The 16,617-nt window shown below is 54.1% G+C and overlaps 2 protein-coding genes across 6 annotated transcripts in view; one reads left to right on the forward strand and one right to left on the reverse strand.

The window, feature by feature from the left end:
* Cntd1 (cyclin N-terminal domain containing 1) overlaps positions 1–5,144 on the forward strand; it is a 7,908-nt gene extending 2,764 nt beyond the window's left edge. Inside the window, exons 2-7 of one of the 3 annotated variants that reach the window (XM_010635535.2) lie at positions 967–1,055; positions 1,289–1,463; positions 2,268–2,430; positions 2,881–3,025; positions 3,505–3,601; positions 3,939–5,144. In XM_010635535.2, coding sequence (XP_010633837.1) covers positions 967–1,055; positions 1,289–1,463; positions 2,268–2,430; positions 2,881–3,025; positions 3,505–3,601; positions 3,939–4,151 — 882 coding nt within the window. In that variant the 3' untranslated portion in view covers positions 4,152–5,144. The remainder of the gene's footprint in view (positions 1–966; positions 1,056–1,288; positions 1,464–2,267; positions 2,431–2,880; positions 3,026–3,504; positions 3,602–3,938) is intronic. The other 2 variants (XM_010635533.3, XM_010635534.2) reach the window with 2 other exon arrangements.
* Positions 5,145–5,155: 11 nt separating this feature from the next.
* Becn1 (beclin 1) lies at positions 5,156–14,624 on the reverse strand. 3 transcript variants are annotated; one of them, XM_010635530.3, is made up of 12 exons: positions 14,498–14,624; positions 14,174–14,302; positions 11,346–11,413; positions 10,583–10,641; positions 10,121–10,211; positions 9,907–10,043; positions 9,645–9,839; positions 8,797–8,943; positions 7,659–7,808; positions 6,972–7,032; positions 6,128–6,270; positions 5,178–5,444 (listed from the first exon to the last, which is right to left on the reverse strand). In XM_010635530.3, the coding sequence occupies exons 2-12, from the start codon at positions 14,298–14,300 to the stop codon at positions 5,276–5,278; spliced, it is 1,347 nt and encodes a 448-aa protein (XP_010633832.1). In that variant the 5' UTR covers positions 14,301–14,302; positions 14,498–14,624; the 3' UTR covers positions 5,178–5,275. The 3 variants fall into 3 exon arrangements, with proteins under 3 accessions (XP_010633834.1, XP_010633832.1, XP_010633833.1); XM_010635532.3 differs by lacking the exons at positions 14,174–14,302; positions 14,498–14,624 and adding an exon at positions 13,817–13,965 and having other exon boundaries at positions 5,156–5,444; XM_010635531.3 differs by lacking the exon at positions 7,659–7,808 and having other exon boundaries at positions 5,181–5,444.
* Positions 14,625–16,617: the final 1,993 nt, after the last annotated feature.

Genomic DNA, 16,617 nt, shown 5'->3' on the forward strand with positions numbered 1-16,617 from the left:
AAAATTTTTTTTTTTTTTGTTTTTTTTTGAGACAGGTCTTGGTATGTAGTTCAGGCTGTCCTTGAACTCACCATGTAGTCCAGGCTGGTCTTGAACTCATGGTGATCCTACTGCCTCAGCCTCCCCAGACCTGGGATTGCAGGCATGTGCCACCACACCTGGTGAAATGTAAATATGAAAATCTGAAGGAACCTCCCCAAATTTGAAACACTTGTGCCTAAGCTTTTCAGACAAGCCTGTGACTCTTTGCTGCTCAATGATAAAAGCTCTCAGCTCTGCAGGTGCTCTCTTTGTAGAGTGCTGACATCTGCCCCGTTTCCACCCTCCTGTACTGCAAGCTAAGTAGAATCCTATCTGGGGCTATTCTTCCAAAGAGAAACAGAGGTGGGTAGGAACTATGCCAAAGTATCCTGCCCTTCCCACCTCCCCAGGGGTCCCTTCCAAGTCCTGATTCAGGGGCTGTTTCTTCAGAATAGCCTACCCCCAGCACCCCCAGGGTACCCAGCCTGCTGGTAGTGGAGAAGCAGCATCCAGTTGTGGGCACGAGGGTTGTGAGGAGCCCGGCGTGCTCCAGAGGGTGGCGACTAAACAAACAGGTTCACAAGGACCTGGTGCTGCAGGAGGCGCCTTCCTGGCCCTGACAACACCCCGCTGAAAACAGCGTGGCTGAGCCTTCCTTGAAGCTGGACACCTAGTGTGGGGCAGAGCCTGCTAGGCCAGCTGGTGTTTGTGTGTGACTGCCAAGCCTTTCATCAGTGCCCCCTGCAGGCAGGCTCTTGGTCACCCAGGGAGGTCGTGGGCCTGCCTCTGATCACCGCTGGCCTTGCCGCAAAGGCAACTGAGCTCAGCTTGGGTCTTCCAGGCTCATCTTACCTCCTGACCCTCCTCTTCTAGTCCCAACAAGGCTTTTATGCAGCGCCAGGAGCACACACAGTGGTGTTGGTTGCACCTTTTGAATTGGCCTTTCCTGTTTTGGCAGAGTTCGTTTTTCTCCTGTCTGAACAATGGTGTCTGGAGAAATCGGTGCGCTACCAGGCGGTAGAAATCCTAGAAAGGTAAAGCCCTGAGCAGAGGCCTTGCGAGTGGCAAGAGGTTACCACACCTGAATCAGTCAGAGAGGACCGGTTGCCCTCCCCACAAGGTTTGGCGTCTCACCCTCCTTTATTTGCAAATATAAATGTCTTAGCCAGCATCCATACCGGGAGAGGGAAAAGAAAGCCCAGCAGTTGGAAGCAAAGCTCCCTTCATCGTCAGTGTGGATGGTTCACGGCCCCTCCCTTCCTTGCAGGTTTATGGTCAAGCAGGCAGAGGACATCTGTGCGCAGGCCACGGTCCAGCTGGGGGACAGCGAGTGGACAGAGGCTCCGAACTGGAGGGTTCGGAAGGAGCGGCTCTGCAGCCAGTTTGTCCTCCGCCTGGTATCGTGTGTCCAGCTGGCCAGCAAGCTGTCTTTCCACTACAAAGTAAGCAGTGGGGCTGCTCATGGGCACCCAGGTGTTAGCAAGCGGCCAGCTCCTGGGAGGTGGCCGTGGGAAGCCCACACCTCGGCCAGGTGACACCACTCAGGTGGAAATTCCAGAGAGCAATTTGGGTCTGTAGCGCACCCCCTAAGCACACACAATCACACACAGGCAGTAATTAAATAGCCCCAAGTCCTGTTCCCAAAGTGTAACTGCTGGACAGGTGCCACCATTCACAAGGGTCACCTGTCCTTCTTTGGCCTCAAGGACAGTTTACATAAGGTGCCCAAATTGCCACTTACCTATCAGTATTAAAGACAGACGATTACATTGAGAAAAGGTCAGAGGTGGCTGCAGCACTGCCTGCACAGTAAGTAAAATATGCAGCAAATATTTATGGAGTTTCCGCTTTGGCCAGATGCGGCCCTGGTACCTGAAGCCCCAAAAGTATTGATGCATTTGAGGGGAATTCGTTATCAGATGGGAAAAGGGGTTGGGCCCGAGGGCTGGCATCACCCCGCGGCAGCCATGTGCTCAGAGAAAGCAGATGGCCCGGTGGACCCTGCGAAAGGGGGAAACTTAAGGAGGCAAGGAGAGGAGGCCAGGGAAGCAGTAAGATCCAGGGACAGGAAGCTGGGAGAGGAGGGAGCAGGCCAGCTTGGGGACCGTGGGTCACACTGCATGGGACGCGCCGAGCTCGAGCGGACGGATGGGAAGCCCGGCCATGAGGGCAGGACCTGAAGAGCTCTGTGTGTGGTGCTGAGAGGCGCGGCCTGACCGGAGCCCCCTTTGTTTTCCTTTGCTCAGATCATCAACAACGTCATGGCTTTGCACTTCCTCCAGGGCCTGGGGTATCCATATACTAAAGAAGAGCTGCTGGAGTCGGAGCTGGATGTCCTGAAGTCCCTGGACTTCCAGATAAACCTGTCCACTCCCCTGGAGTATGTGGAGATGCTCCTGGAAGTTTTAGGTACCTTATAGAGTTAGGGAACGTGGGCTCGAGACTTTCCTAGACGGCAGTAAAATGTGCCCAGGGCTTTGGGAACAGCAGGCAGAACCTGCCAGGGAGGAAGAGTAGGAAGGTCGTGGTGCCCTGGGTGATCGAGCTTCCCCCTCCTGCACTGTTAGGGAAAATGGCTCAGTGGCTCGTTTCCACGTGGGCTCCACAGGCACTTTTCTTACTGCAGGGTCAGAGTAGCTTTCATTGACAGGAATAAGATTAAGAACAAGGACACTGGCATGGTACATGTGCTACAGCTGGAGGCCTCTTTACTGTTCTTTCGTCCTTTAAAGCTGACCTTCTGCCTGTAGCAGTTAGCGGCCAGGAAGCCTATCAGTAGTGGAACAGCTCTGCGTCACACCGGTGCCGATGGCTGGAAAGCATGGGTTCAGTGCCCCGCCCCACCCCTGTTCCATCTAGGGTACAACGGCTGTGTGGTCCCAGCCACGCAGCTGCACGCCACCTGCCTGACCCTGCTCGACCTGGTCTACCTCCTGCACGGACCTGTGTACGAGAGCCTGCTGAGGGCAGCTGTGGGGGACGCCACGCCCAGCCAGCTGCAAGGGTAGGGCTTCTCCGAGGGTGGTGGGGTAGAGTGGCCGGGGCTCAGCCTGGGCTCATCGGCTTCCTGCGCCTAGTCAGGAAGGCTCTGGAGGCTTCCGCTTTCACCTTTAAGTTACTTCCTAGTTTCTCCTTTCTAGCTGTTTACAACCTGAGATACTGCACTGCTTTTATAGTCACTTAGGAGAAAAAGCCAGGCATGGGGTTGCAAGTTGGACAAAAGTGTTTGATTGCTGTAAAGCCAGGCTGTTGAAAGCCTCACTGTCGCACCTGATAGGGAGACAGATGGAAGCGCTCGGCAGGGAGGCTCAAGTTCCTCCCGCTGGGTGGCGAGCCTGGGAGCGGGTCGGGAGCCAGCACTCAGCCTTCCTTCCGGTCTGCAAACCCAACACGTACAAGTCCCAGTTGAGGTTCCAGGACCCTAGGACTTGGAAGATCGTGCTCCCCTCCGGCTCTGAAATGACTGTGGCTTTAACCACTCAGGGAGAAGTTTTGTTCCGTGGAGGAAGACTTCATGCTTCTGGCAGCAGGGGTCATCGCGGCGAGTGCTTTCATGCAGAACCACGCGTGCTGGAGCCAGGTAGGCATCCCGACCAGCCCACCGAGCGCCACTTCCCCTGCAGATGTCACTGTGCTAAGCCCCGGCTGGGGATGGAACGGGCAGGGCTGAAGCGGGCTCTCCAGCTTTCCTCGTAGGAAAGGGCCCGTTATGAGTGCCTTCGGCCCCCTGGGATTATGGCCACTGCTGTGTGAACACTTAGCCCGCCTCACGCTTCCCAGTTTCCAGCGGAGGGGTGTGGAGCACAGAGGGCGCAGGGGCTGAGCTCACCTTCTCTTCGGCTCTCCTCTGGCTGGAGAGAACGTGCCATGCAGTGAGGCCGAGGCCGCCGTGTAACAGGGAGCCATCTGCTCTGCAGGTCGTGGGCCATCTCCACAGCATCACTGGCATCACTGCAGCGAGCATAGCCGAGTTCTCCTACGCGGTCCTGACCCACGGTGTGGGAGCCAGCACCCCGGGGCAGCAGCCTGTTCCTCCTGGCCGGGAGGCCTGGGTACCAGGGCCGCTGCTCCCACTCCCACCCCCGCCGAGGCAGGCAGAAGCCACGGATACCAGTGGCCTCATGAGCTGATGTTTTCACCCAGGCTGGCAAGGGCCCAGCCTCGGGGGGCACTGCATGGCTGCCAGGTTTAGCCCTTGTCCTGCACCACAGGAGGAGCCGAGGGGGACAAGTGTGCCCTGCGTCCCATCAGGCTAAGAGTGTCAAAGGGCTGGGCCGGGGTAGATCTATGATGTTGGTGCATTTCTGTCCAATAAGCTGTTCCTGGTTTTCCTTTAATTTCATCAGTAGGGGACGTCAAACCCAGAGATAAGTGTCAACCAACGTGCCCAGGAGACTCTGGTGATGTGGTCTGTCACAGAGGTCACCTGTTTCCCTCGATGTGAGGTCTCTGTTCTGTCACTGAGAGGCACACAATATTCTTCCTCTGCAAACATTTGTTTTCACTAGGGTGTTGAATTTTTTCCCCCACTAGTTTTTTAAAACTGAAACCAAACCATTTTGTGTTTCACCAGTATTGCCAACACACTTGCCCTTGAACTCAGTTCCCCCAGAATGCAAAGTAAACAGTGGACCTCTGGCTACCACACTGTAGCAAACCTTTTATTAGAAATAATGCAACCTCTCGAACATCCCAAACAGACCAAACCCTGTCCCTGCCACACAACAGGGCGCCCAGATCAGGGTTCACTAAGGAACCCAGGGAGGAGAGGGTTCAGTGTCAGGCTCCTGGGATGGCACCACGTGACCGCGTCACATGGTGGCCGGGCAGAGCTAAGACATTTTCCATGTCATCTAATGTGCGCCTCACACATCTCAGCATCTTGGTGGAGACCACAGTTTCTATTCCATATTTTAAGTGCAAGAAGTTGAGAAAGATAAAATCCAGTGAAAATACATCAACTTCAATTCAACTCAGTAAAAAAAGATGGAAAATTAAATTAGTTGTTTTTGAGGGACAGAAGGAAAGGAAGGCTTGGGGTTGAGTCAAAACTAGGCCAGGGTTGGTGGCCGCAGAGGTGTGCCACCTGTCACACCACACCTTAAAATAAAGTGGCTTTTGTGGGTTTTGTCTCTTTTGGTATTGTAAACATGTGCCGTTTAATATCACCCAAATTCAAAACTTTATTTTTTTCAAACAAAACAAAACAAAATCTAGTCTTTTAGGCAGACATCCCCCTAAGGAAAAAAAAAAGTCATTTGTTATAAAACTGCGAGGAAACCCAGGCAAGACCCCACTTCAGATTGGTGAGCATGAACTTGAGTGCTTTCGTCCACTGCTCCTCGGAGTTGAACTGGGTTTTGATGGAGTAGGAGCCCCCGCTGCCGCCGGTATCCTCAATCTTGCCTTTCTCCACGTCCATCCTGCAGGTGACACAGAAGCCACAGTACTGTCACTGAGCCCGAGCCAAGGGGGCGCGGCCAGTGGGAAGGGCGGGGGCAGAGCATGGGACGTTAGGTTCCCGGTCATCTTATCTAACAGAGCTCTTGGCCGGGACCACGGTGCATTTTGGATTTGCTTGAAAGTCCAACATCAAAAAGGCTGTCACAGGAGCCTCATTGTCACTGCGGAGTGCGGGGACAGGACACACACCCAAACAGCTGAGAAGCCTGCAGGGTGAGGGAGGGTCACAGCACCCGTCACTGTTCCTAGGCATCTCCGAGCTCACAGGAGAAAGGAAGTCTCTGTTTCAGGGTGACCGGGCCCACTCAACCTTCCTGTCTCGGGCTGGTTGCCATCTACCCCTGGGCTCCGGAGGACATTCCTGTACATTTCCAGAGGCTGCAGAGGAACCTTCCTGAAACTGGACAGCAGGCATCAGCTTAATGCCAAGAAAATCCCAGAACCACCTACGACTCCAGGACCCGGCAGCCGCTCCCTGCCAGCCTGCAGTGCGGGGTCTGCTTTTGCCCACCGGCCTGACGTCGTGGGAGTCTGCTCTGGGTTTGCCTCCCACCACGGCTCGGCTTTGCCTGCTTTCTCACATCCCTTCCGTGCCGCTCAGTGGGGTCCCACTGCGAGTTCCCTCAGTATGGGGGTTACTGACCTGTATGGAAGACAAAAACGCGTCTCGCCTTTCTCCACCTCCTCTTTGAACTGCTGCACACAGTCCAGGAAAGCCACCATGGCGTGGTCGAATTTGTTGTCCCAGAAAAACCGCAGCCCCCCAGAACAGTACAATGGCAGCTCCTGTTCAAGTGAGAGAGCGGCTGCGGTCAGGTGCCTGGAGGTCCGTCCCAGTCCCATCGGCCGCTCCAGCCGTACTCTGTGTCCACCAGAAACGAGTATGGTGCAGGACTCTGCTTTCCACAACTTTATCCCACAGTGGCAACAACCTTGGGCAAATCCAACACCCGGGTGCTAAATCCTGGCAGGGGGATGCACCAATCTCACCCTACCCAGTCCCTCCTCAGCCTGGCCCACTTGGTCTCTGATTGGCCCCACCCGGCTCAACGGCCCGGAAAGCCTGACTGCTCTGTCCACCCCTCAGCGCTATGCCTATGTGAGGCACTGGCCCTTTATGGGCAACCCAGTCCGAGAAGGAAACTGGCTGATGTCAATATCAAAGGCAAACCCTTTTATTGGTTTTTTGAGACAGGGTCTCACTATGTCGTTGAGACTGACCTGGAACTCACTATGTAGCCCAGGCTGGTCGAACTCACAGCAATCCTCCTGCCTCAGCCTCCCAAGTACTGGAATTACAGGCGTGTGCCACTACGCCCAGCTTGGCAAACCCTTATTTTTTCAGTGCCAGGGATTGGAACCCAAGGCTTTGTGTATGCCAGGACAGTGCTCCCCACGGAGCTACCCTTCCAGACCCAAAACAAAATCATTTTGTTAGGAGGAATAAGAGTTCTGTAATCCAGTGATGACAGGGCCTCCCTGAGTACCTTGGATTTGTCTGCCAGGGACTCCAGGTATGAATGGTTTCCATAGGGAACAAGTCGATACCTACAATGAGATGAAGACAGGTGGGTGCATGCCTCGGCCTAATGGCGTTAGTGGCTTTTCAATCTGCTTCTTATCCAAGGATTTGCTCGTTATTGCCAACCTTCTCTCCCACCTCCCCACAGCGTTCTTTTTTTTTTTTTTTTTTTTTTTTCCTACTGGGGCTTGAACTCGAGTCCTGGTGCTTGCAAGGCAGGCGGCAGCACCACTGAGCTAACTCCCCGGCCCCCGTAGTATTCATGGCTAAAAGACTTTGTTGCTGAGTGTGGTCATCCCAGAGCTTGGGATGATGATGTAAGAGGATCTCGAGTTGGAGGCTAGCTCAGGCTTCATCAGTTCATGGCCAGCCGGGGCCACAGAGCAAGTCTTGGCTCAGAAAACAAACAAATAAATGAACAAGAGACTTTATTAAAAAAATTACATTCATTATATGGCTATCTGGGAGCCTTTCTTGGATTAATATGTGCTTGGAGTCAGATTTAAAAAATAACAGCTGAAGTTCTCTTGAGGAACATTGAGGTGTTTGGAAGGCTGGGACCACTGTTCCCGTCGTGCAGTGTGACGGATGGAAAGCCAGAGGACAGAGGGGCCACCCCCCACAGGGACCTCCGCGGTGCCGCACGCCTCACCTCTGAAACCTCAGACCCATCTTGTTGGCCAGGGCGTGCAGCAGCAGCACAGTCTGGCCCCACGCAGCATTGATCTCATTCCACTCCACAGGGACGCTGGGCAGGCGGCCCAGCCTGAAGTTGTTGATGGTGCCGAACTGCCCGCTGTGCCTGGGGGGAGCGCGGAGGCTGGGCATGCGGTTACCGACGCCTTCAGCGACACCCCCTGTGCACCCTGTTGTGCACAGCGCCCTCCTTGGCTGCGGGTCGTGTGCCCAAGCCCGGCAGCACGGCCTATCCGTGCCTGAAACCCGAGGCCCCTCCCCTGTCAGTGTCACAGCAGAAACCGGGGCGCCCTCGCTCAGCTCCCACCCTCACCACCTCTGCACTCAGTGTGACTCCTCCTTTCCTGCTCTGAGTCCTACCTTCCCGCCCCAGCCATTTCTCTCACTGCAGGTAAAGCTGTCTGACGCAAGCAGAATGGAGCTGTCACTTCCCTGCCTTGAATGCTTCTACCGCTCGCTCTGCTCTGGCTTCGACCCCATCCCAAGCCCTGCGAGCCCCCTCTCCAGCGGGTCACTCCCTGCTGTGACGTCCGCCACCCCTCTACACTGCGTCTTCCATCACAGCAGACGCCTTCCTGTTCTGACCTCACCACGCCCCGTTCCTGTTTCTTGCACGAGACGTTCTCTCTGCCGCTGGCAGCCTCTGTCGATGCAGCTTCACCGCTCGACCTCTGCCGGGGCAGTTCTACCACCTCTCGCCCTGGGCCGGTGTCCCCACGGCACTGGGGTGTGCCACTGCCACCTGCATCACACCTGCCTGTTTAGCCAGCTTTCCCCACACCAGAAGGAGCTGGAAGGCGCCGGAGGGCGGCTGTGTGGTGTTTGTTGTGGGCCTCCCGGTGCCCAGCACAGTGCCTGCCACACTGCAGACATGCGGCGCTCACCCGTCAAGCGGGGAAGACACCGACCAAGTGAATACGGCGCACGTGTGGCCCTGGACTGTGCCTACCCCGTCACAAGCAACGGCAGGCACGTGGCTGGGGTGAAGGAGACCTGCCGTCCCTCTTTTGGGGGAGCTGGGCCCTAGTTCAGGCCAAGCTAGGGCCCACGTGTGCGGGGTTCCCTGGCCCCACCGCGCCCCCTTCCCTTATTACCAGATGTGGAAGGTGGCGTTGAAGACGTTGGTCTTCTTCAACTTGTCCAGCTGCACCTGCGCATAGCGCATCTGGTTCTCTACACTCTTCAGCTCATCATCCAGCTCCAGCTGCTGCCGTTTAAACTCGCTGTATTCCCGCTGGTACCTGGGACAGCCCAGCCGACACAGGCTGTTAGTTTGGGGCCAGTTTCTCAGAGCCATTTACTCTCCGCCCGGGGCTACCTCTGGGTGCCGCGCAGGCCCGGTCAGGGCTCCTGTACGCCTTAACTGTGGTGCTTGGGAGGCACGAAAATGCCTCAAGTTCCAGAGGCCCAGACAGAAAAAAGGTGGAGGAGAAAAGGGCTCTTCTGAACCAGGACAGAAAATCACTCACACTTCCGCTCCTTTTCGGAAGTGAGCTGAGTGGCTTTTCCAAAAACCAGCTGTGCCCCCTCCTCGCTCCTCCTTCAAGTACCGTCAGCAGTGCAGCTCATCACACCACTGGCGAGAAGCCCGCTTTGTCCTGTCCCTAAGGGCGGACAGTGTCTCCCCTGCAAGACAGGGCTCTTTCAGGCCCAGGGCATCCTGGGATTGAGCCTGGCAGGAACAAACACGGGCTCCAGTGAGCTGTTCCCTCCAGACGGAGCCAAGACTGTAGCCTGGGCCGGGGCCCTCTCTTTAACCAGCACCCCTTTTTTCATGGGATCACACTGACTTTTCATCCCAGGCCCCCAGGAGCCGCCGGGAAAAGGTCTGGAAACAACACGCAGGACCAGCGCACACACACACTGCCCACCACACGCACGCATGGGCACGCGCTCTCATGGAAGCCACCCTCGCCCGCAGTGGAGGGCAGGAAGCACTCACTGGGCTTCCTCCTGGTCCAGCTGCTCCGCCTCGGCCTGCACCGTCTCCAAGTTCTCGGCCACCACCTTGCGGTTCTTTTCCACCTCCTCTAGCTCCTGGATCAGCCGCTCCTCCTCCAGGGTGAGCTCCTTCAGCTCCCGCTGCAGCTGCTCACTGTCATCCTGGTTCATCTGCTCCAGGATCTCCAAACAGCGCCTGCCGGGATGCACAGAGTCAGGGACCGGGAGGGGAGCGTGCACTCGCCAGGGGTGCGGGCGCTCACTTGTAGTTCTGACACTCGTTCTCGGTGACATGGAGCTGCGTGTCCAGCTGGTCCAGCAGTGTATCTGTGCACTCCTCACACAGCGGGTGGTCCACATCGGTCTGGCCCGACATGATGTCAAAAAGGTCCCCGGTGACCTGGAAGCGTGGGGCAGTCAGGGCGGGGCCCCCCACACCTGCGGGCCCTGCTGCTCGGGCCGGCCAGGCCCACTTGCCTTCAGTCTGCGGCTGAGGTTCTCCATGGTACCGCCGTCGGACGCCTCCCCGATGAGCGTGAAGCTGTTGGCGCTCTCTGTAGACATCATCCTGCGGACACCCAGCAGCACGCGTGAGGGCCTGACCTGCTTGCCTGCCTCCCAGGGGCCCAGGGTGGACTCTGGAGCGGGGAAGGGCGGCGTCTACAGCAGGAAGGGAGGAGCAGCAGGGAAGAGCACACCTACGAGAACTGGGGGCCGGGACAGCGGGACGCAGCTGCTGCCCTGAACTGCTCAGAGCCCATCTCCTTAACCGCCGACCTCAATGCCCCTCAATTCCCATGGGCGCTGCCATCCATGCCACCGTATGAATGGGCACGAGGGCTGGCGTAGGGCGCCACATCCCCGGCTTGCGTCTCAGACTCTGGGCTAGACGCCTCCTGGCTTTCGGCAGGGAAGAGGGGGCCAAAGAGGAGTGGGCACCTGGCTGGGGGGATGAAGCGGCGGGAGACGCCGTCCTGGCGGGTTTCCACAAATGGTTCCTGGGAGAGAGAGAGCGCGAGCGCGTTAGAGCTCAGCAGCAAGGAGGTGGCGCCCACTTTCCTGCGGCCTCACAGCTGCCTGGCTCTTCCCTCCACTGATCCTGCAAGCCCTGGAGAATCAGAGACGCAGGGAATGGGATTTTCCAGGCAAAGAAAAAGGCTCCTTGGTACAGACAAGCCACAAGTCCTGTTCGATACGTTTTGGTGGGGAACAGCATTTCCTCACTATGTTCTCTCAATTGATGATTAGATTTGCATTCTGCAACACGTGCCCTAATCACGGCGCACGGAAAGGGCCAGACCGGACTGCAGTGCGGTTTGCCACAGCACAACATACACAATTCACACTCAGTACTGGGGCAGAATTTATGTGAAGGAAAACCATGGCATCTACAGACTTTGTCCGCCAGCCCTCTGCTTCTTCACCAGTGCTCTCTGGCCACTTCCCTGTCCCTGAGCAGGACAAGTCTTACGTGTGTGCCCAGCGCCACCCCACAGAACACTGCCCGAGCTTGGGCTCCCAGCGCTGTAGGGGTTCTGGGCTCAGCTACCCTTTTGCTTCCCACCGCACCCCTGCCTCTGAGGGCAGTGCCCTGGGGTCCCCTCCCAAGGCAGGGATGTGTGCGCAGGCCGCCTTCCTGTGTCTGCACCTCAGAGCCCACTGAGCACATAAGCAATGAGAACTGCAGGAGCACTTTCATTACCTCCCCTGGGTTGGCCTCTTCCTCCTGGGTCTCTCCTGGTTTCACCTGGGCTGTGCTAAGTAATGGAGCTGAAGCAAGGAAAATACCAAGTGAGAAACGGTCTTTTCTTCCTTCCTTTCCTTTCTTTTGAGACAGAGTCTCTGACTCTGTAGTGTAGGCTGGCCTCGAACTCCTAACAGTCCCACTGTCTCAGCCTCCCAAGTGCTGGGGTTACAGGCGTGCACCACCACGCCTGTATGAAACAGTCTTACATGAGCAGGAGGACTTTTTGTTAAAGTATAGTATAAGAATATGAAATGCCCTCATTACCACTCCTGGGCTTTTTTTATTTTTTAAAGTAACATTTATACAAAGAAGAAACTTGTCTTTTCCCTTCTCCCCATTAAAACAGGTTAAGGAAATGTTTGAGTTTTTTTGCCTTATTTTTTGTAGTACTGTGGATAGAACCCAGGATCTCATACATGCCAGACAAGTGCTCTACCACTGCCCTATATCTCCAGCCCTTTTACCTTCAGACAGGGCCTTACTAAGGTCCCCAACCTGGACTTGAACTTTTAATCTTCCTGCCTCAGCCTCCCAGAGGGTTAGGATTAAAGGCATATGCCACTGTGCCCAGCAGAAAATGTTAAAATTTAAAAGTATTAATAATGGGCATCATGGTTATTTTAAAAAGAGTCTTTGGGTGGGGATTTGGCTCAGGGTTTCGGCCACCTGCCTCACAAGCACAAGAGTCCAAGTTCAATCTCGGGTACCAAAAAAAAAAAAAAGAGTTCTTAGCTTTCAAAGATGTATAAATATTTACAGCCTGTATCTGTCAGGGATTTCCATCAAAACAGATCAGGATGGGGAGAAATGGGTGGGGCTTAGAGCAAACATGACCAAATGTGTTGGCAGTGGGTAACTGGGTGATGGCTACAAACACACTGGGTTTCAGCTACACACAGGTGAGGCTGATTTGGAAATTTCCCATCACAAAATGTAACATCACCTTTCCCTTAGAATACTTAGAAACATGAGAGCTTTTAGGGGAGAAGAAACCTTTCTCCTTTACACCAATCGGGATTATGTAAGTGTACCCACCTGTGAAAAATGCACAGCCAGTATCTACACTATGAAATCCCATTTAGGAAAAAAAAAGATGAAATATGTCACCTGTGATATGTGGGCGGGACCAGGGGACATCACACTGAGTGAAAACAGCCAGGTGTGGAAGACAAACGCCGCTGGGCTGAGCTCTCATCAGTGGAGTCTGAGCCTTTGCTCAGAGGCTGCGTGCGCCAGTGTGAGCCGGCAGTGGAGGCAGGGGCTGGTGGACAGGTACCAGGTCTATCAGGGAGCCACTCTGTGCTCCACACGTAGCCAGTGACCGCCGCTAGAGAGATGTGCTGTGCATCTCAGCACAGCGAGGAGGACAGGTTTGCAGGATTCTCACCAGAAAGAACTTTTGGAAGACAGAAATGTCCAGCCTGATCTGAACACTGCACAGCGTGTACATGTACTGAAACATCACGTCATTCAAATGCAACAACTTAAAAGAAAAAAGAATGAAAACCATAACTAGGAGGAGATGCCAGGTGTAGTGGCGCACACCTGTAATTCCAGCAGTCAGGAGGCTGAGGTAGGAGGAGCAAGAGTTAAAAGACCAGTCTGGGTTACACAGTGAGTCTGTGCCCAAAACAATCAAAAAAGATCCCAGCACTCTGGGAGGCTGAGGCAGGAGGATGCCACTTTTGAGCCCACTTTGGGCAATTTAGGGAAACACTGTCTCAAAAAATTAAAAAAGCACTAGAGATGTACCTCAGTGTGAAAAGGGGGGATGGGAGGTGATTGGAGGTACAAATAATGAAATAACGGGAGGGGCCAGGATGTGGCTCAGTGGCACCCTGCTGCCTGGCAAGTGTAAGGTCCTGAGCTTGATTCTGGGTCTGAAAAAAAAGAAAGAAGAGAAAAAAGAATGGGAGAAGGTGACTAACTGCTGAAGCTGGTGATGGATACAACAGAGCTTATTATGCTGTCTTCCTGACTGTATATTTGAAATTTCCTGTAACAGAAGTCAAAAATCTATATAAAGACTTCATTCCAATCAGAAAAATCAGGAAATAGCAATAGCTAACATTCATATTCCTAAATTTCATGTGCTTTGTAATATTTAATCCTTACAACTGCTGGGCATGGTGGTGCACACCTATAATCGCAGCATTTGGGAGGTGAGGCAGGAGGATCACCAAGCCAGGGCTACAGTCAGTTCAGGGCCAGCCTGTGCTACAAACTGAGACCCTGTCTCATCAAAACAAAGAGCAATCCTTACAACTATCTTAAGAGGCAGGTTTAAATTTTCAAGAAAGAAGCCAAGGCTTAAATCATTGGTGCGAGTCAGCTCATGTGTAAACCCAAGCGGGCTGGTTCCAGTTCCATCAGCTCACGTCCCACTGCCCATTCCATCCCGTCCCTCTGTCTGTCCGTGACTTCACCTCACTTCTTGGGCTCTGAGATGACTCCTCCACTAAGCGGCGGCCAGATCACCCGGATCCCGCCCTGGGCAAGGGCCTAACGAGGTCCTCTCCACGGGTACGTTGTGGGGCCCGAGGAAGTGTCACGCGCTTGGTATGCGAGTCCACCTACGCGCTCATTATCCATACACACACACACACACACACAGTCCTCACCTACGCGCTCACACACACACACACACACACACACACGAACGCACACGCGCGCGCGCGCGCGCGCCTTCCCCCAGGCGGCTGCTCCAGACAGCGCACCCGTCAGAACACCTTCAGGTTCCCGATGAGCCACGTCCTGACCGCCCTCTTCCCGGTGTCGCTGACCTGTGAGCTCCTGGATGGTGACTCGGTCCAGGATCTTGAAGCTGGTGTCCAGTTTCAGGGGCTGGCTGCAGCGCTGGCACACGAAGCTCACCTGCATGGTGCTGCTGGACGCCTTGGACCCTTCCATCCCTGCAGCGGGGAAGAAGGGCGACGTCAGGGGACCCCGGCCCGGGCCACCACCTGCCATGTCTGCAGAGACCGAGGCACCGGGAGGACCGGGTTCCGGCCAAGGCAACGGAGAGGCCAGGATCAGGGGAGGGTTGCGGAGGGCCCCGGGGGTCCCAGGCTCCCTTCTGCGCCCTCGTTCAGCCCGATGCTTTTCACCTCGGGACCCAGGCCCGCTCTATCGTGGGGGCGCCGCGGCCTCGGGTCCGCCCAGGAGCGAGGACTCCAGGTCAGCCATCTCCCAAGCTTCGGCGCTTCCGGGAGCCGCTGGGACTTCCGGTCAGGACAGGACGTGACGTCACCACAGGGCGGTAATTGGAAGGGGACGGAGTGGGCGGGGAGCCTGGGGCCTTGGGGCCTTGGGGTCCTGGGGCCCAAGGTTAAAGACTGAATTCCAGGAGGAACTGGGATCCTTGCGTTCCGCAGTCCCTGCGCGTCCTCGAGATGTCACTCCCGAGCAGAGCCGCTTGTATTCTGCCTTCAGTGTCCAATAGTTTTGTTTGTTTTGATTTGGATTGGGTTTTGTTTTTCCAGTACTGAGAATTTAACCCAAGGCCTTCACAGTGAGCTGCAGCCCTTTATTGTTATTATTATTAACTTATTTATTCTTTTTGGCACTGAGGATCGAACTCATGACCTCGAGTTTGCGAGGCAGGCAGCACCATTGAGCGAAATCCCCAGCCCTTTAAAATTTTTTTTTTTTTTGATATTTGAGACAAGGTCTCACAAAGTACTTTGGCTGGCCTTGAACTCACTGTATTGCCCAAGCTGGCCTCAAGTTTGCTCCCATCCGCCTGCTTCAATCTCCCGAGTGCTGGGCTGACAGGTGTGCCTCACCAGGACCGGCCTTTTGTTTTTTTCTGTTTGTTTGTTTTTTTGAGACAGGGTCTCACAAAGTCACTAAATTGCTCAAACCAGGCTTGAATTTGCGCTTCTCCTGCATCAGCCTCCCAGAGTACTGGGATTACCGATGTAAACCACTGTACCTGGCCAATTTTAGTTTTTAAAATTTCTCCCTAGGCAAGCCAGGCTGTGTTTTAAGCGCCTCTGAGAGAGTGGCAGACAGGTGGGGGTATCAGGGAGGTGATCTTTAGTGTGTTTTTATAACTTTAAATAAATTTCAATTACTAATTAGAAAAGGTTGAGTGCTTTCAGTGATTGGAACATATTGTAAAGTTATAAAACCAAGACATTTAGGGTATGTGTGTTTAGTGGTAGGGCATAGGAAGCCCTGGGCTCAGTGGCCAGCAGCAAAAAGAAAGGTGAAAAAGAGCTGGGAATGTAGCTCAGTGGTGGCCTGTCTGCCCGGCAAGCGCAATATCCTGAGTTCAATTCTTGGTACTGGAAAAAGAAAGGAAAACTAGAGCATTTTTTAATAGATGGCTCCATGGAATAGAGCTCACCATAGGCATGGAGGGAAAATGTAGGGTGTGATAAAATGATTTTTCAAATCAGTAGGAAGAGCCGGGTGTGCTATTACACACCTGAAATCCTAGAGCTCCAGAGGCTGAGACAGGGTCTCTGGGCACTCAAGGCAGCCTGGGCTACACAAAAACAGAACAAAAAACAAAAAACCAAACCAGTGGGACATGAAATATTTAATAAAAGATGAGTGAGGGCCGGAGATTTAGCTCTGGTACCACTGCTGCCTCGCAGCAGCAAGGTCCTGAGTTTGATTCCCAGAACCAAAAAAAACAAAACAAAAAAAGGATGAGTGGAACCAAAGAGCCATGTGCATCATGGTGGACTGAATCTTCTATTTCACTTTTCAGCCACTTTTAATTCCAGATTGGATGCAAATTTAAACATCACAAACAGTGATTCGGGTAGGGTTGTAGTGCAGCGATAGAACAGGAGCTCACAGTGTGCAGGGGTCCCCAGTTCAGTCCTCGGCACCACCCGGAAAAAAGAACCATGAAAGAAGGAAGAGCAGAAGTGCTGGGTGAAAGTGTTTAGTCTCATGATCTTGGAATGGGGAAGCTCTATCTAAGCCTGGCGTGGAAACTGTTGAATTTTACTCCTCAAAAATTAAAAATTCCTGGGTGATCTAAAACGCTGTGAACACAATATTCAGAAGAGAAACATGGAAAATGGTTATAGCTTATAAAGTAGAAAGCAGGGCCAGGTGTGGTAGGGCACATCCGTAACGCCAGCTCTTGGGAGGCTGAGGCAGGAGGGTCTGATGAGTGCAGGAGGCCAGCCTGGGCTACACAGTGAGTTCATGGCCAGGCTAGACTACATAGTGAGACCCTGTCTCAAAAAAAAAAAAAAAAAAAAAA

Source organism: Fukomys damarensis, unplaced genomic scaffold (genome assembly GCF_012274545.1).
Source record: "Fukomys damarensis isolate Sample0158 unplaced genomic scaffold, DMR_v1.0_HiC HiC_scaffold_13, whole genome shotgun sequence".
Lineage (NCBI taxonomy): Eukaryota > Metazoa > Chordata > Mammalia > Rodentia > Bathyergidae > Fukomys > Fukomys damarensis.